General features: G+C 46.3%; 1 protein-coding gene across 1 annotated transcript in view; it reads left to right on the plus strand.

Annotated features, from left to right (window-relative positions):
- Nucleotides 1–6,326: 6,326 nt before the first annotated feature.
- Nucleotides 6,327–19,926, plus strand: part of UBE2R2 (ubiquitin conjugating enzyme E2 R2) — a 51,445-nt gene continuing 37,845 nt past the window's right edge. The window contains exon 1 of the mRNA XM_035565936.2: nucleotides 6,327–6,646. Within this exon, the coding sequence (XP_035421829.1) occupies nucleotides 6,470–6,646 (177 nt within the window). The 5' untranslated portion in view covers nucleotides 6,327–6,469. The remainder of the gene's footprint in view (nucleotides 6,647–19,926) is intronic.

Raw genomic sequence — 19,926 nt, forward strand, 5'->3', positions numbered from 1 at the left:
CACAGCCTGCTCATGGATGCAGACGAGTGAGATATTGCATCTGCCATATGAGATCTGCAAACGCTTTTTAGAGGAACCTCTCATTTTAGGAATTTGGAAGTGGAGTCTCTAAGGGAACACCTCCTGACCCACCTCTGGACCTTCTTGCCCAAGGGAGTCTCTCAGACATTTGGCCACCCAAGACTGATGCTTGTGCCTGGGGCTTGTTGCTTATGCTGCAGTTTGCTTTCCTTCTTCTGAATCTGTTCATATGTGTTGTGACAATGGTCATGAAAAGGCCAAAAGGTCCTGGGCAGGACCTGAGCTGTGCATCTTCAGCTAAACCTCACTGGCATTGCATTTTCATGGAGCTATTGGCAGAAGATGACCCCATCTTCCCCTCTGTGCCTTCACACCCACCCCTCTCACCTCCTGCTTCTGCAGCTGCCATTTGCTTCAAGCTCTCCAGCTGACAAAGTGTGGATGCCCAAGCAAAAGCCATGGCATCTTCAAAAAAAACCAGAGGTCATTAATGGCAGGGAAGTCCAGCACTGGATCCTGACCTGCCATTCTGCTCAGAGAGCTGATCCTGCCCACACCTTTCTGTAACTTCTAGGGTACTGGGTGCATTGCTGTGCTGCAGCACAAGCACGGGACTGATGCTGTTGTGAAGGTGGAAGTGGGGTCTGACAGACTCAGGAGCCCACCAAGCAGCTACCCCATGGACTCTGGCCCCTCTCTCCCTCTCTGGTCCCTCCTCTCTCCCTCTCTCCCTCTCTGGTCCCTCCTCTCCCAGCCCAGCCCAGATCACTTATCCCCAGGACCAGGGATAGCCAGGTCTGATGGCCACCGGCCCTGGAGGAAAGGTCAGTCCTTCCTCAAGGAACCTAAAAGGCCAGCCCCCAGCACAGAAGCTGAACCGCATGGACACCTCAGTTACATTCCCATCAACAAAGTGTCGCATCCTTCACATGGCTGCTTGGGAGGGCAGAAATCAGATCAGGAAACTCTGTGGACCATAACGCGTGCCAACACAGCTGGAGGACTGTCCCCACAGCCGGCAGGTCCAGCAGACTCAGTTATTTCTGCACACCAAGCCCAGAACAGGAGGTGTAAGATGACCCGAACAGTGGGTTACACAAACTCTTTGGAAATGCAAACCGATGTCTAACAGGCATAAGGTCACAGCCATCACACACACACACACCCCCGGGCCCGGGAATCACAGCTGAAATAGCATTGTAATGTGCTTATAATTTATTCATCAGCTGAATGAGAGCAGCAGCAGGCATTTTCATGGCACTCTTTTATCAAACCCCTGTGATGGACTTCATCCATTTTAAAAGAACAAACTAGAGAAGAAAGGAGAAAAAAAAAAAAAAAGAAAAAAAAAGACAACTTTATTCCATTCAAATTTAAACAAGCAGGAGAAAAGGCAAATCTAATAGGTTAAAAAAAATACTAAAGACCTTCTTTTCCCTTCATTTTTCTTCTGCTTTGTTATGAATCTTTCAAACTTTGCATTTCTCTGCTGGTGGCTACTTTGATGCATCAGGCTCCTGTTAACCCAGATGCTGCTGACTGCCTATTGAAAGCATCTCTTCATCTCTGTGATGAGTTCTGCCTGAGGATCTGCTTGCCCCATTTTTAGGTGAAACAGAGCCAAAAGGTGAATTGTGGACAGGCTTTTACCCTCAGAGATTCACAGCCGCTTCCCCTGAGCACTTGGGTCTGCTCTCCGAACCCAGTCCCTATATAGGTGAGGATTGCACATTGATTCCTCTCACTAAATGCTTGGGGAGCTTATGAGGAAATACTTGCTTGGCAATGGGGCCTTGCTGCCTGGCCTGAGCTCCATACCATGGTGCTGGGCTGCCCTCTGGTCTGGGACCAAGGTTTCAGGTGCAAACAACAGAAGAAATGCCTATATTCCTCCATCACTGATTTCTCCTTGACAGAGAAACCAGTCTGTGAAGCACAGCTGCAGACCTGCACCAGTGGACAGCACTTCAGTAAGAGATGAAGGAAATAGTCAAGTCCCCTTGCTGTCTTCTTTGTATCTACAGTGGTCTGGAAGAAACAAGGTACGAGTTGGGGTAGGGTAGACCTAAAAAAGACAAGAAAGCTAACTGGAAGATGAGGTGAGCCTAGAAGCAAGCTGATCCCCAGTTTGTGGAGTTTGAAGGAGCAGGTTGAGCAAATATGGAAGCACTGGTTGGAGAAACATGTCTGGGCCTGCTTAGGACAAGCAGATACTGCCTTGGTGCAGGAAAGCAACAAGGTGGACCTCCAGGTGTCCTGCACTGTTTGCAAGTCCCGCAGTCCTCAAGCCCTTGGTTTGAGTTACAAAGGGCTCCCAGGGGGCTATGAGTGGTTCTTAGGGCAGCTGACCAGAGCTCCTACCCCTGCCTGATCTCTGTCACAGCAGCATCTGTATGACAGTGTTAAGTCCAGGTTGGGCTCCCAGTGCCACCAGTGTCCCTGCCAATGCCTCTCCAGAGCAGAGGAGCAGGGAGGAGGCAGCAGGAGAGGAGATGGCTTCATGTTTTAGCCTAGTCTGGTCCTGTTCCCCGGAGGAAGGAGCAGATATCTCATCCTCAGAGCCACTCAGGAAATGAACTGGATAAAGCTCTGCAGACAAACGTGTGAGTTGATTGTGCCCTGGGATCTGAGCAGCGTAGGTGGGGCCTGCTCTCTCTTCCCACCTCTTGTCCCCTCTCTCTGCCAGCTCACAGGGCAGTAACCCTCCAGTGTGACACCGAGGCAGTATTCGCATTCCCAAAGCTCCCGTGGCAGACTTCTGCTGTTGCTAAGCAGAGGAGTTAACTCTCAGTTTGTCGTCGTTCATGAATGCGGCACTCAGGAAGGAGGAAAGAGAAGAGGAAGAGAGATATTAAAAATAGATGACGAGAACAAAGCAGAAAGGCTTGGAGAGAAGTTTTCATCTCAGATTTACATAAGGCACCAGTGGCATCCAAGGTCCAGTTTACAGAAACCAGCTCTTCGTCTGGGAACTGGCACAACGGCACGTGTAGCCTTCTCTGCTGCTGGGGCTTCCCCTTCCTGGAGCCACACTGCCCTACACCAGACCCTATTTCACTTTTTCTGAGGCCAAAGAGCAAAGCTGTTCCTTCAGGAAAAAAAAGAAAAAATCAAGATGGAGAGAGAACAAGCGTAGGGTTTGTGGCAGAGCACACCACATGGAGAGCCCCATGTGCCGGCGTGCAGTGCCTGTCTGTGGGAGAGCAGTGCCCGCGCTTCGCAATGCTCTGTTTCTTCAGTGGTTTCTATTTTCTGTGAAAAGTGGATGTTTTTGTGAAAGAGAAAAAAAAAAGTTTGGGAGAAAAAGATCAGTATTCCCTCTAAAAGCAGTCCTGATGGAAAATTTTCAGCCTGCCCTATTGAATACACCTGGGTTTTCTTTACTTTCTGCCTTGCATGATTGCCTCTTTCGTTAACATTCGAGACAGGCAGCAGGTGGAGATAAGTCCTGAATGGTGACAAACTCTGCTTCTCTCATCCTTCCCACCATTGGGCTGCTTCAGCCTGTGTTGGAGGCTGGCTGCAAGGAAAGCTCTTTCAATTACCACAGGAATAGGGGCAAGCACAATCCCAAAAGGACTTGCCTCCGGCTGTTTGGATCACACATATATTGTCCTCTGGGCAAAACCATGTTTCTTCAGAAGCTGGGACATTGCGTTAACGGAGCAGTGTGGGAAAATCCTTGTGGTGTAACATCAGTGGGAAAGGGCACAGCGTGGCCCTCTGGGTTGGGTGCTTCCCTGGACTCATCCGCAATGAAAGCAGGGCATGTGGAGGGGCAGCTGGAAGTGGGTGCTGAGGCATTTGGGAACGATAGTGTCCATAACATTAAACCTGGGCATTTGGGAGGTGGGGACGGAGGCATGAACGGGGCTGATAGGGTTTGAGGAGCAGCGAGCAGTAATGAGGCAGCTGGGAAGGGGGCTGTTGGGTTGGGAAGAAGTGGGATGAAGCCAGAGACTCGGTGCAGATGGATGGGACATGACAGGCAGAGCTGAAGAGCTTTTCTCTCACTGCTGAGAGCACCGTGCCTGCAGCCCTTCCAGATGTGGCTCAGATGTCGAGGCACTAAGAAGGGTGGCCAAAGCCAGCAGTGATGGAAGCACCTGCCACCAGGGGAGCACTCGGCTGCTGGCCCACGTGTCCTGCCAGTCAGCCTGATCCCATATCATCAAAATGTTAAATCCACCAACCCAAGATGTAAATAATATGGGACCGAGCTCCTGGCAGAAAATATCCCCAGCACGACACAGCCTGACCTCTGCAGAGCTCCTCCAACAAGCAGTTTCTCAACCATGCAAGCAATGTGGAAGTGTTCATGATCCAGACGTCCAGCCCACAGGCTGAAGGCGTGAGAGCAGAATTAAACAGCTTTCTGCAAACCTGTGCCAGTCCTGGCGGGGACAGTTTCCAGGGTGAGATGGGATGTTGCAAGGGCCTGTACCCTTGGTGGAGGAAAGGCAGAGGGGTAAGCTACACAGGGGTGAAGGGATGATGAGGCACAGCTTCTCCAGGTTGTTTGTCCAAGGAGCTTGGGCCACCACGAGGTGAAGTAGCTCTGCCACGTGCAGAATGATGAAAGCAATGCCTAGCAGAAATGGATTAAGGACCTAGTCCTGGACAGAGTTACATCCTGCAGCACTGAGTCCCACGGTCCAGTGAAGTAACTGTTCCCCGTTTTCAGTTCCCACTTTCTGGACAGTCCCTGTTGAGTGCCCCGTTGTTCTTGGTGCCTATGACTGCTTTGATCTTTTCAATTAATCTCATCTCTAAAGTAAACACTCCTCAATCTCTCTCTATATTGCAGCCTCTCAAGGTCCTTTACCATTTCATACCTAGACTCCATGTAATCCAATGCCATAGATGTACTTCAAGGCATTATATGATTTTTACTTTCATTCATCCACAGTTTTTATTTGACCGCAAGTACACAGAGAGCAGAAATATCCTTCTAGTAAGTCTGACGTTTTGGGGGACATTACAAATAATTCAGAACTCATCATAGCATTTAGCTATTAAAATGATCCCCGTTAGAACCACTTTAATTCCGTAACAGGTAATACGCATCGACTTTTCCCTGTCGGTGCCCTGTTACCTCCTCATTATTTCTCCCGTCTTGGCCGAGGAAAGACTTCCAGCTCACACATGTGTCTGTGCCAGGCACGCTGCAAGCAGCTGAGTGGCCCCATATGCTGACAGGCAGGTGCATGCACTAACGCTTCCAGAAGCGAGACCCAGACTTGTGCCATCTGCAGTTGTGCTGTGCTGTTTGTCCTTCTGGATCATCGCTTTGTTCTTTGATTCCATAAAGACTTGCTAAGGAATAAGAGCTCGCAGGCACCGTCTGAGGTCTTAACCTTTCTTTTGTGTTCACAGTACCACGTGTGGAGCTGTGGTGGGCACCGCCTTACCCCTGCAGGTGTCTTTGCTCCTTGGGTGGATGGGAGGAAGGAACCCAACGATGTTCTGGCTCTGGCACCTCGTGCATCTGTGGAGCTATGTGAAAACAGCACTGATGTCTATGGGAGCACTGCCTGTTTTGATGTCACCGTTGGGTGTTTCGGGATCACTACGGGGTGCTGGGTCAGGCTTGGCCACTCCCCAAAACACCTCCATGTTTGGACCATTGCCTCTGTGCACCAACAGCCTCCATAGGAAAATGGCCTCCGGACCACCAGCCTCCATGTCCCTGCCCTTCAGCACAGCAGCTCCACCAGGGACCACGGACCAGGACATCCTGGAGAAGCCATGCCAGGACGGTGGCCACCCACCGCACCCACCCTGCCCTATCCCGGTGGTGCTCCCGCCGTCACCCAGCACCATTTGCCCACCAGCACTGGGGAACACATGGCTGTGCCCGCTCCCTCCCCACCCCCACGCCGACACGGCTGCCTGCTCCTCCCTCCCCCCCTCCCTCCAGAAGCCACCACCGAGAACATGGCGGACATGGGGGGGGGGGGGGGGCAGGGGTGAGATCAGGGGCGTGCTGTCCCTTTAAGAACTAGGGCGGGGGCGTGGTTACAGCGGGCGGGGCGGGGCCATACGGAGAGGGGGCGTGAGCGCAGAGGGAAGGGGCGGCCAGGAGGGGGGCGGGCGTGGCAGCAAGGGCGAGGGGGCGTGGCTACGGGGGGGTGTGGGCGTGGCCGCGAGGGGGCAGTGGGCGTGTCGCGGCGCGCTGAGGTCAGCGTCGAGCGGGCGCCGTCACAAAAGGAAGTGGCGGCGGCGGCGGCGGGGGCCGGCAGCGCGGGGCGGGGCGGGGGGCGGCGGGGCGGCAGCGGCGGAGCAGGAGCAGGAGCAGGAGCAGGAGCAGGGGCAGGGGCAGCAGCAGCAGCAGCAGGGGCAGGAGGAGCAGCAGCAGCAGGGGCAGGAGGAGCAGCAGCAGCAGGAGGCAGAGGCCGGCGGCGGCGGGGAGGAGGCGGCGGTCGGCGGCGGCGGCGGGGGCCGCGCCATGGCCCAGCAGCAGATGAGCAGCTCGCAGAAGGCGCTGATGCTGGAGCTGAAGTCGCTGCAGGAGGAGCCGGTCGAGGGCTTCCGCATCACCCTGGTGGACGAGTCCGACCTCTACAACTGGGAGGTGGCGATCTTCGGGCCGCCCAACACCCTCTACGAGGGGGGGTACTTCAAGGTACGCCGACCGACCGGCCGCGGGGCCTCCGGCACCACCGACACCGGCACCCCCCCGGCCCGCCCCGGCCTCTTTGTTGCCGCCGGCAGGTCCCGGCCTCCCCCCGCCGGGCCTCGGAGGGGGGGCCGGGCCGCGCCCCCCGGCGGCCGCTGGGAGCCCTTGGGGCCCGGGGCCTCGCCCCTGGGGGGGTTGGGGTGAGGCTGGGGGGCGAAGACGCAACCTCCCGGCCTTGTTTTCCTTTATTCTCTGCTTTTTATCCCATTATTTTTTAACCCCCTCCCTGTATTTTAGTTAAAACAGAGGCTCCGTGGGGAGGTGAGCCCCCCCCGGCCATGGTCACCCGTGGGGGGAGCCTTGGGGGGTGGTAGGTGGGGGTGCCGGCCTGCCAGGCTGTTTTTTTTTTGTCGGGACTTGGTGGTGCCGCAGCGCAGTGCGTTGGGCTGTGGGGGGGTTTTGTCCCCCTGTTTGTCCGCCCTTCCCTCCCCAAAGTTCAGAGGACGGCCCTCAAAGGGCTACGGCAGCGCTTCGTGGGTGAAGGTAGATAACCGCTTTCAATTCCTCTCAATCTTCCTGTTAGTCCAAAAAAACTTTTGTGGTTGTTATTTCCCCTCTTGTAAATACAGAAAGCAAGAAATCTGGCACCTCCTCACCCGAAAGGAACAGGACTTAAAGAAGGCCGGCACACTTTCCTTAAAAGAAACAAAAGCTTTGGTGAAGCAGAAGATGCGTTGTGCTGGGCATCTCTCTTTGCGCTTCATGGCCACTTGGGCTCTGGCCATGTCACCTTTGGGTCATATCTCCCAGGAGTTATCGATCTAGTGGTACCTTTAAAATCTTCCCTGTCCTGCCACCCAGCCCTTTGGCTTCTGTCAAACCGAACAAAAGCTCGGAGGATCTCTTTGCTTGGCTAACGTGCATCTTTGGTGCCTCTTGGCCTCTCTGGGCCAGGGTTTAAGCACTCTGTCCCACAAAACCAAAATAACCTGTAGCTTGGGGAATAATGGATTTGAGTCACATTCAGTTCGGCCTCATTGTTTGGAAGGAAGGGAAGGTTTTGGCACGAGGCTTTCCTTTTGTAATGAGTTGGCTGGCTTACTCATGTAGGTGTGATATGTATATTCTTAGACTCACCTCCATTATTACTTTGTCAGGAAGTCCCTGCAGTCTTGGATTGGTAACTGGGCCATTTGTACATCGGAATGGACTGGCCACCTCTTCCTGCACTTGGATTAGTCATCAGTTTTTTCAGAGACATTGTGAAGGGGTCAAAACATTTGGTTTAGGAGCCGCCTGGCCCATGCGTTTTTAATTGTTCTTGGAAAGAAAGCTGAAGCAGCCAGTGGAATGATTTGAGGATGTGCCTCTAGCAAGTGCAGATCTTGGCGTGAGTGTTGGTGTTACCTTACCCCAGAATTGTGACTGCGATGGCTTTTTTGCTGTTTGGTGCCCTTGAATTTTAGGGCCTCTCCTCTAAATTCTTCTGTTTGAGAGTGGGAGGTCTCATGATGCCTCCGTCCCGTCTGCAGAAGAGAATTACTCTTAGGCAGTGTGACCTGAGCCTGTCATATGGAGTTCCTGATATCTTCTCTATGAGGAACCACGCCTGGTTGTTTTGTTTTGGTAGCATCCTAAATTCTCAGTTCCTCAAAAAGTAGTTTTAGACCCAAATTTTCTCCCAAGAGAGAAGGATTCCTGTTGTCCTGATCGTGAAGTTCCTGCCTCCTCTTTGTATTGAGGCCTTAAGGCAAACCTTAGGGTATGTTAGGCTTGGCTTAGTGAACATTTTAGAGATGAGACTGGTAAGACTGAAACTTTATTTGATGGGGTTAACTTCATGACATACTCATATATTTGAGATGAATGCTACTTTCAGATCAGCATCTGACTTATCAAGCCAAGAAACCTTAAAGATAATTTAAATATTTTATCTTTATTCTGTTCTATATTTTTAGTTTTCTAAGATTAGGTAAGTAGAATTTGAAATAATAGTAAAAATAAAAAGTTACATTGTGTAATTGTGTAGAATTTCATGGCAATGAGGATTTGGGCATCTTCTTCCGTTTGCTTGAGGTGTAGTTCGAGGGCAGGGACTGGAAGAAAAATACAAAATCTTTTGGTTAAACTTAAGTGTAAATATTTTGAGGAAAACCTGCATTTAAAGTGACTTTAATAAAGAAAGTGTTAGCGATGCTTGATTGGGAATACAAATGCTTGATTCATGGTCATGAAGCTTTCAGAACTGGTAACATCAGCTTTTGGCGTCTCATTTATTCTTGGAGAAATACGACCTTTCTCTATGGATTGTTGGACTAGCTGAATAAACTGAAATGAGCAAAGTGTCCTCTCTGCACCTCTTTGAGAGGAGTTACTGCTGTTCAAAGCTGGTCTAACATTTCAGCCGACTCTGGTTTCAGTTGCTAATCCAGCAACTGTATCATTTGATAAATTTAAGCAGAAAACATGCCCTGCTTAGTGCTTTTAAAATACCAATAGCTTAGTGCAGGCCATAATAAAACCAGTAACTTATGAAAACTTTAGCAGCTGATCTTGGCTAAGCTTATATCATTGACTACTCTATCCTGCTTAGCTCTGCCGCAGGTCTTTGTAGCTCAGGACCTCTCAGCTGGAGGAGTAGGGCAGTAGCTTTTGGAAATGACTGTTTCACGTGGAGCTTGGTGTGGGACAGAGCAGTCCTGAACCTCATGTCCCCATTTTGCAGTTAGCTGAAGGTGCATGTCTGCAGCAGAGGCTGTGTCATGAGTCCAAGTGTGTCTACACGGCTGTCTGCTCCCCATCACTCTCTGGCTTACCTAGTGACTTTCTGTGGCTATCCAGTCTGACTGGGAATAACATTTTGGGCAACCTTTTGCTTGAATTCCAGATTACCACCCTCGAGGAAGGAGTTGAACTGTCTTGTGCACCGGTTACCTCTCGTTCCCTGCTGGGGAGACAACAGTAGGACATAGTCAGTGATCTTAAGTCCTCCAAAGAGGTCCCAGGATGAGAGCAAATGTCCGTCCCTCAGTTCCTGTCCCCATGGAGTTGCCTGTCAGTTTGACCAAAGTTTCTGCTAGCATTCTGACCTAAGTCGATTGTATTGGGCTACAGGTACTTGATTGCAGTAGGTGAACTTGATTTTTGGTCCCTGACTTACTCAGAACTTGCTTAAAGGAGAGAGGTGGGTCTACCTTGGGTGTTTAAGGTTTGATTTCCTCACCGCTGACTCAGCTGTTGAGGTTTTTTGAATGACAAAGGGAAGACTTCTCAGAATAAAATGTTTCCTGCCAGGGTCATAGATGGAGTTGTTTCTTCAGCAGGGGAGAACATGGTGTGGTGGAACAGATCTCTGTATCAGGCTCTTGAGCTATGTAGTAGTTGTGAATTGCTCTTGAAATTATGGGGATATGTTTCTCTGGCTTTGCAGACAATAGCTGTGTAGTAGAGGAGCAGATTGCACTGTAGTCTGCAGAACTGCATGTAAACAGTTTGTTCGTGCCACCTCAAGTCACTTTTTTTTTTTTTAGCATCTGCTGCATTTAAGTAGTACCACAGAGGTTATTAAAGCTGCAATCTGGTGATGATAGGTGCTAGTTGTGATAGATATCAGTAGCTGAGGCTTTTGTATGGTAAAACTTTTGCCATATCAGTTGCCAGTTGGTCTCTGGGTTATGTGTCCCTCAGTCTGCTTTGAAATCAATGTCATACTTTAATGCTTGAGCCTTCAAAGCCTGGGGACTGATAAACTGTTGAGTGTTTTAATAAAGTGATGCTCTCAGGACACTAGCAGAACTATTAGAACATGCTTCCTGGTGGCTTACTTAAAGCTCTGTACGTTTGCTGCAGTTGTACCTTTGCAGCACAACTTTTGTCTCTTAGAAATGCAAGTGTCCTCATTTCACAGTTGAATAGTATTCTGCTTAGGCTGGGAGCAAACCCTTCAGTGAATGTGCAGGTAACAAAGTTTCTGTTTGTAAAATTTCCTATTAATCACGTAGCACTGCCTAAAAGCACAGTTTGACCAAGTATGCTGTGTCGAGAGGCATGTTTAATGTAGAGCAAGAGTCAATATTAAAAGCTTCTTCAGAGGTGATTTGGGCTGGGTAGATGAAAATGAGTATACCTAACATGAAAGGAAACAAGCAAAATTAGCTTTATTGTTAGAGTTGCTGTTTGATAGTTCTTTTCTTAAGGCAATTTATTTCAGAAGATATTTTTGCTACTTGAATGAGCAAGTCTTGACACACAAGCTGGTGTGGGGGGAAAGCAAGCATTATGCTTAGTTTTCTCAAGTAATTTGGGGGCTGAGGCATTGTTTTCCATGCTTTTTGTAAGTCTTTAACCATGTGCTGAGTTCTGTATTGTTGGATCTCAGCTTCTTCCAAGGGATTTGCTTGAATTCAAAGCAATTTGCAATATATAGGAATAATTTTTTCAGAGCAGGAGATCAATATAGAACTTTCTCCCACTTGTCTGATAGAAAGAATGAGTACCATGTTTAAAATTTTGGTACTGTAGGTCAGTGCCCAGAAAGCTTGAAATTAAGCAAATAGAAATTTCTTGAGCATTTAAATGTTCTACCAGTTACATAATTCTAACTTCACAAAAATATTGCTTGATGCCAAGAAAAAAATCCTGTGGTACTCTCTGCACAAAAGCTGACTTCTACAAGCCTCTGAATTGCGAGCTCCGAGAGAATTTCTCTTGGTGTACTTAATTTTCAATTTTTGTTGCCTTTAGGTATCATTGATGCTAATAAGCAGAGGTTTGCAACTAAGGGGCATGGAACTGCTCACAAACAGAATGTGCAACTGCTGCTGCAGGTCTCAAGAGCTCCCGTGTGGAGCTGGTGGTCCCTGAAGTGGAAGAACAGCTAAGGCATCTGCAAGCAGGGAGGGAAGATGCTGCTCCTGATGCTGGTTCACTGACACTAAGTACAGTTACGATCTCTGGCTCAAATGCCTAAGAAATGCCTAACTGACTCTTGCTGTGCTCTTGCACGTAGATTTTTGGCAGGCTACACCTGTGGGCCACACAGACCCCTCCAGACTGCTTTCTTCAGGGCAGCTGCCTCTCCTCAGGAGGCAGCAGGCAAGGTAATGATGGCAGCCAGCTTCTAGTTCTTCCCCTAGGGCTTCTCTCAGCCAGGTGGGATTCTTGTGTATGCTCTGAAGGCAGATAATGATTTGCCAATCTGTTGCTACCTGGAAATACAAGCTTACATGCAATTAGGCACTGCTGTATGGCAAGAGGAAAAGCTGTGGCACGGTCCACCTCTGTCATTAGACTGAAAATGGAAAGCTTTCCACTTGGAAGGATTGAGTACTGTTGGCTTGCAATTTTTTTCCATTGTTTGGCTCTATTTCCATGAGTTTACACAGAGTGATCCTCAGACAAGGTAAAATACAACATGATTTTTTTTCTTGGATAGCAGTTCAAAGAACTGTGCCTCTGAAAAGTTCTTGCCAGTCTGTTCAAGGGAGTAATTAAAAGCATACAGGTAGTTTTAGGTTTGGTTAATATTCTGGGAATTAGTGGAAGTTTTTGATTTTATAGTGTTAAAAGGGTGTTCTTAATTTTTTGTTCAGCTATTAAATCCTTAAGTTCTCCAGTATGCAGTGACACCGTGCAATGGCTGTCTGTGAGACCACTTCTGTAACTTCTCAAAAGCTCAAGCATGTTCTTACCTTGCTGTTTCTAAGTCACACTTACACTGACCACTGTCTTACAGGGAGACAGATTCACACTGAGTGTCTCCTCTTTAGTAGCATTTTAAGTCTACTGCACGATACTCATTTCTTATCTGGAAGGTAGAAAATGCCAGAAAAAACTGCTTGTTGAACCTTAACTCAGGTGTTTTTGACGTGCAGTTTGGCTGTGTGGTTTTTGGCTGTCCTCAGGTATTCATGATAATGAATGGTGTGGACTAAATGGTGGACGTTTGCTGCTGAACTTGATTGTAGCTGACTTACATTTGGAAATATAACCAAGTTACAGACGGACGGTATTGTGGATGGACTGGAGGCTTTGTTATTTATAATTTGGGCTGTGTGCGATTGGATGTACATGCACAGACATATGAGTATTCACAAAATTAGCTTGGTGCTTCCACAGTTCTAGTACTTCATTTTTATCCAGCAATATCAGTCAGAGGAATTGCTGTTAATCTTACGAAGCTTTAGCAGTAGCTACTTATTGGGAATGTCCAGTCCAACCAGACCAGTTCAACAGTACTAACAGCGGCCTTGTGTGCCTTCCCCTGAAGCAGCAGTAGCAGCAATAACTAGCCTGTCTAATTTTCTGAAATAATTGAAATGCATTAGGATTTGGCCAAAATGGGGCAAAATGGTAAAGCTACTGAATTGGGTTATGAGTAGGATACTTTGGGATCTCTGAGTTGTAATGTGACCAGGACTTTCTGAAACTTACTTTTTTTTTTTTTGGTTGAGGATATCACACAGGGAGCAAGGGGATCATACAGGGGCTATTGTAAGTGAATCATGCTTTCAGATATCATTGTGATTAACAAAGAGAGCTGGCAGGCAGGCTGTCTTACTCCTTAAGGTCTTAGTAGTGAAAGCATGACATGATATTCCCACTGGTCTATTTTGTTCTCTTAAAATCATACAAGTCATTTAGAGCTCCAAGTAATGGGCTCTTACTGCAGAGATGCAACTTTGAAATCATAGCAGTGGAGACATGTTTGCGATACCATGCAACTTTTATCCTAGCTAAGATACATACCCTGGTTCAAGAATTTAAAATGTGCATTTTCATGTTAACTGTAGCAAAATATTTGGAAAGGTTAAGTTGAAAAACTCTTTGCCAGCAGGGTATTGGCATAGTGGAAAGACCAGTGTTTAACTGGTCAATTCTTGGGTGATAAATGCCTGCTATGCAAAATTTCTTGGTTCAACATTATTCTTTTACTCTTCTACAACTGGAGACCTTTCACCGTCAGAATTGGCAGAGGCTGAGGTGAGATTCTCTTCTGCAGCACAGTCTTTGGCCTTGTTAAAACAGAGCCATGCAGTGGCGTAGCCGCAGCTTGTAGCATGTTCAGTGTAGGTGCATTTGTTCTCGTGTTAAGTCCGCTGGCCTACACTTCCAATTCATGGATGTAAACTATACTGGCGTGTGAGTGCTTGCTTATCTTGGCTAGAATAACTATCTCTAAAAGCACTCACCTTTTATTAAAAGAAAAAGCTTCTTAGAGTGTATTGAAGGAAACTGAATTTCATGCTGGTGCTCCTGATTATTTCTCTTGCAGAATAGTAACTGTACCCACACTTAGTAGCTGAATGCCTTTTGGTAGTGCATTAAGCAGGATAACTTGAGAGGTTAACATCTCTTCTGGACCTTTGAGGTCTCTTGTAGCTATTATCTAAATCCTGTCTAATTTTTCATTCATGTAGTAACAAAATGCCTAAATGCTTCAGATGAAGGTGCATGGTGCTTCTTGGTTAAGTTAGGAAGTCTTATCTGTTCTTCGTGATACTGCCACTTTTGCTGGATCTGCCTAACCCAATTTTTATGGCTTTCTGGCAGTAAAGCATATTGTGGCCATAAGTTGTTCAAAATGCTAAGCAAAAAAGACATTGAGGCTCAACTCTTCTTGAAAGCTTAAGTGTTAAAATTCTGTGAATGACAGTAACGTTTCTTCTCCTGTATAATTCTGTAAGTGTCAGGTAACTATTTCTTGAGTCAACCCTAGTCATATTTAAACAATCCTCTATAGAGGACCTGTTGTCACTTCCCTTATGAAAGACTAGTGAACTTCTAAATGAAATCAGGCATTTTATATTGCTGTATGAAGCATATAAAAATGAAAGCTTTGAGACCAGCATATGGAATGATTTCCATTTTTCAATGGCTGCCAGAAACCTGAAGGCTTATGTGCTTCAGAATTTGACTAATATGCTTTCTGTGAAATGTAACTGATTTTTTTTTCTTTTCCTGCTGGGAGCAGTCTACCATTTCTGTGGAAGAAGCTTGGTTGCCTTTGGCCTGAAATATGGCGATAGTGGCACTACTAGGGGAAGCTGGATAGGTAAGATAGGCTTCAGTAAGACCGAACGTCTGGCTTTTACACTGCGAAACGGGCTGTATTGTTTTTGAAAATTCATTAATGAAGTTTGTTTTGATCCTCAGAGGATTATGAGTAGGCTCGTCAGGAGCTAAACAACAGCCTAGTCAGGGTCATTGCAGAAAGTCACTCTGGAGCTCCATTTCAAGTGGCAATAACAGCACAGTTTGCGTCTTGGACGTATATCTGGCTATTCTCCAGCTGGAAAGAGGTTGTAGTTGTATTGGCTACTGCTGGTAAGGGATGAGATCAATAGGTTGCTGGTCTTGGCTGCTTTCTTCTGGATGTTATGGAGTAAGTCTGGCTTCTAGTGCTGTTAGAGGTAATATTCGGATTTCACTGATTTGAAGCAGCCTGCTTAATGTTCAGCTTGGACAAACTGAACTTTCATCCAAGTTGTAAGATTATCTGGTGCCTACTAAGTATGTAGATGTTCGGTTCATTTGTGTGTTGTGAGCAATATGCTTCTGCTGGGGCTTTTCAACTGGGGACCATATTTGGCCTTCAAGGGACAAATCAGTAGCATGCTGGCAGTCCACAAAGCTGTGCTGCTTAATAGGAACATCCACGGAGAGAGACTGCAGCTAAGCTGGCTGGTGCAGGCATGTTGCAGAGTGTTGGGGCAGGCCAGGTTGGACTAAGGGCTGTTTGTAACCATCGCAAAGCATGGCACTGCCTGTTCTCAGGCCTGACAGGGAAGTCATGAAACATCACATAAGGATTTCCTCAACAATTTTTGGCATATGCTTGAAATCTTCCGTCCTGTCCAGGTAGGAAATGCTGTGTACTGTGAGGTCAGCTGTGTTAATGTCAGATCTGTTCAATGGCAGAGGCACCCAGGTGTGCTTGGCTACAAAAGACCTATCACGATGACGCTGTCAGGCTTTTTTTTTTTTTATCTGTCTTGGGGTATTTGGGGATCCAGGCCCATCTCAAGTGTCTCCCTCCTCCTTCATCTCATTCCCTGTGCTGGGCTGGCTGAACTTCGGGGCATGACTGAGAGCTGACATAAGGCTACCACGTGTGACCTGATTAGAGCTCCTGGTGTCCTAGCCTTGTTCTGTTTCATCTTTCCCTCTGCAGCTATCAGCTTTAAGAACGTGGATGACTTTCACCTATTTCCAAGCGAGCAGTGAAGTATTTTTGACCTGCCTACTCTAATCAAGACTTCAAAGGTGGCTAATTTCTGCTATTAAAACAAAAACAAGCTTGCTGGTGATGTTAGGGGGAACCTCTGTGTTATACTTTAGCAAATCTAGCAGAGTTCTGAGTGGAGGTTGGTGGACAGGACAAAACTCTTCAGGTGTTGGAATCTGCATCGATTATATCTCGAACTCCTGCATGCACAGGTTTATTTGTGACCTCCTAACTGTATTGATCAGCATGAATTATTTTATAGGTGGGAGTATTGATAAATTTTAGGGTTTTCCTTTCTTTCTCTCCTTTACTTGAGTATAAATCAATGACTTCTATACTCTAGAAAGAACAATAGATAACTGTCTTTCTTGGATCAAACTTGGAGTAGACAGCATTTTCGTTTATTTTTGTAATTTTAACTTACCTCTCCGTATAAATATGCACATATATATGTATAAACAAATATATATTATATATTTTATATATATAAAATATGTATAAGAATGTATCTTATGTCAGAAGAACATAAATGTGGCACTGGGAAGAAGAATCCGTATGATTGGAAAGGACTTCAGTTATGTTAAACTATTTGGTTGCAATACATTACTTGTGCAACTGTGGTAATGCAGTAAGACTGAGGATGAGAAAATTTAGGCGGAGCCTAAAGCCTACTGTTAATCCACGGTTAGATCATAATTTGTTGATCAATGATTAGATGCCAACCTGAAATAACAAGGTTGTGAGAGATGAGCTTCTTCCTTTTGGGAAGGCTTTGTGTCTGTTACTAGATGCTCTTATGGCCAACCAAGCATTGTCTTCTGCTAGGTAGCAGCCAGCAGGCTTTGTTCAGTACCTGTTTTGTGGAGCTTTTTTTAGTACAACTATTAAATACTGCTGTGTCACACTTAACTCTGAATGTGAATGGCAACAATCTGATGTCGGACTGGGTGAAAGAGATGCACAGTCCAGAATTCATCCTCTGTTAGGCCTTTTGTGTGGGTGAAGCATGGCACTTGTCGAGAACAGTCTGTGGGTACTGCACAAACAGGATGAAAGAGCCGATACAATGCGTTAGTTTAGATCTGTAGAGGACTTAAGAAGTGCTCTTCTGAAGGCTGTGGGGCTAGGACTGGAAGAGTTATATAGAATTGTGGGGGGTTTGTATAGCTTTGTAAGGTAGGGCCAAAGTGTTCCTTGACAACAGTAAGAGGCAGTATAATTTAGTGAATAGGATATGGACCAAGTCTCTTATCTGTAATGGGTTTGTATGCATGATCCTGGATAAATTAGCATTTTTATATAAAACGGTTATATCTTTTAATAGCATAGTTGACTAAATCTGTAGGTAGAAAGCATTTTGCTTTTTATAAATAGCACATGGGAAAGCTTTCTTCCAAGACAAATTCAACTTGTATGTTTACAAGTACAGTATTTAAATTTGGAATAGCTGAAGAAATTGTCAAGTAAATAGCTTTCAGGCTGCTTAAACACAAAAGTAAAGGGATTTTTGGAATAAGAACTTCTACTTATTCCTGGTTTAAAAAAAGAATTAAAAAAAAAAAAACTGAGCAGTCTTCTGAAGCGCCCCAGCACAGATCCTGATGTACTGACAAGTCACACTCCTCTGCACAGACTTTGTCCATGAGGCAGCTGTAGCAATTCTCTAAGAGCAAAAATAAAGCTGGGGTTGTGTAACTTAACCTGGGGGAGGAGGGGGACATTCCTGGTGTTGAAGAGAAAGCCGTCAAGGCCTGGGCATGTAGGCTTGCTGGGGGAGACTTACGCTATGCAGACTTCACAAATAATTCTCAGAAACAGTGTATCGGGAGTTAATCTGGATAAACTTCTGAGTGTTGGAGGAGGCAGAGCTATGCCTTGGCTGCCTCATTGCTTCAAATGTCAGAGGGATCTGCACTGATTTCAGAGCCCAGCTACCCAGCTTTTTTGTTTTCCACCTCTGGGATTTCTGTCTTGTACTGTCTTAATTGTTCCAGCTCCTGTGCTCTTCTACTACAACCACCCCAGGTCTTCTCTCCTGTGCTTTGAAGATTAGGTTCAAAATAAAGCCTCTCAGCATAGTGAAACCGGCACACAGGATTTGTGTCAAGTGTGGAGGTGTGAAACAGCTCACGGCTCTGTAGCACGGCCAGGGGAGCAGCCTGGTGCTTTGCTTTGTGGACCTGGTGTGTTTGCAGAGCAAGATTTGGTTCTAGTAAGTTAAGACAAGGTTTAAAGTGTATTATTGACATGCCTCTGAGTTCTGTTATGCTTGTCACCCGAAGTGCAATTACCCAGGCTATGCCACAACACTGAGCTTAAAACACATGGGCAGAAAGCCAAATTCTACACTTAGTAAGCACTTTAAATAGAAAACTACAGCACAACTGACCTGCAGGTACCTTTCCTTTTATAAAGAAAGCTGGTGTTTCTAATTGCTAAAGACTTCTTCACTTTAATTTTGAATGTATTGATAAGTGCAGTTTCATTATATGTATTCACCAAAATATTGTTTGACCATAGCTTAATGTGATAGCAGTGTAGAGTTTGAGGTTCAGGCAGAGTATAAAGTCTTTTCCTGTTCTAATTTTGTTAATTTTGTATCAATAGGTACAGTGAAAGGAAAGCTCGGTGCTTTCTCCATTAACACTGTTTCAACCATGGCAAATAACCAAGGTTTGCAGTATTAAACTGTTGAGATCATTTTATAGCATTTAAGTACGTCTGCATTGCAGCAATGGCATATTCAACCCGTCTCAAGCACCGCAGTGGTCTGGTAGCGACAGCTCGATATTTAATACCAGTTGTGAAGTGACCCCGCTTATGAGTTGGTTTTGCAGCCCGTGCCTAATCCCATGTTGCCATGGCTAAACAGCCACCGGTGTCCAGGCTCGCTGGTGCGAGGCTCGTTCAGTTGCAGCTGTAAATCTGTGCGTGAGTTGCAGTAACGATGGCCTTGTAAAGCCAAGAGGCTGCCTAGTATTACTCTAAGTGGTGACGGTACCAAAATGCTGGTGGGTTTGTTGGCAGGAGAACTTAACCTGCTCCTGCTGCTCCTCTTGGTGTTAGAAGATGTGCATTCTGATATAAGATACTGCAATTGACCCAGTGATACTTTCTTTCCCCTGTCTAACACAGATGAACTGGGGGAAGTAGAGCACTGCAGGGTCTTATTTCCCTATTCTTACTTTTGTGAAGCTTTTAGGAAGTGAGCAGTATCTCCTGAGGCCTTGGCTGCTGGCCGAGCTCAGCTGGCCTGGCCAATGGCTTCCGCAGTTACCTGGGGACCGGAGGCTGGCAGTGACTGTGTAGGCCTCGCCTTGTTAAAACGTGCCTGTAACTCCCTTATTAGTTTCTCGGTGGAAGTTCTGTGATGTTTAAGTATAAATATACATATATGGGTGTGTGGTTTCAAAGGCCTAGTTGAGTTTGATACGTATTATAACAAATATTGAGTCACTCTCTGCTTCTCATGGTAACAAAACAAAATAGAATGAGACTTAAGTAAATTATTGGAAGTGACAGCACAGGCATGCATAAACTTGGTTTGGATGTGTACCTCTGTGATCTTATCTTCTTCATCACCTCAGTGCCCTGGAATTTAAGGTATCAGGCTTATAACTTTAAAAGAAACCTTTCTTTTGAGGGTATAAGTGAAACAAATCTCTTTCTGCAGAGAAGTTCCTATTAAAGGAAGTTGAGTTTCTTAGGACAGAAGATCTCAAAAGCTAATAAAAGCTTAAAGAAAAAGCCAGACTTCAAAATGACTGCTTCTGGCAGCTGATTTCCTAGAAGTCATGGTGAACTGAAGGGAAGCCCAAGATAGATGAGCTGAGGTGCTGGTGTTGATGAAGCAGTTGTCCTGGCAACTGCAGTCACTTAAATATCTCTAGGAAAATAACCAGCAAAATTTAAGATTGGGAAATGGCAATGGTTGACAGAAGCACCCAGAGCAACGAGCAACTTGAGATTTATACAAGGAATGAATTTGACTACAATAGCAAGTTGCTGTTTTCAGTGGTGGGATCATTCAGCAATGCCGAGCTGATGGTACTCATAACCA

This window comes from Cygnus atratus, chromosome Z (genome assembly GCF_013377495.2).
Source record: "Cygnus atratus isolate AKBS03 ecotype Queensland, Australia chromosome Z, CAtr_DNAZoo_HiC_assembly, whole genome shotgun sequence".
Taxonomy (NCBI): Eukaryota; Metazoa; Chordata; class Aves; order Anseriformes; family Anatidae; genus Cygnus; species Cygnus atratus.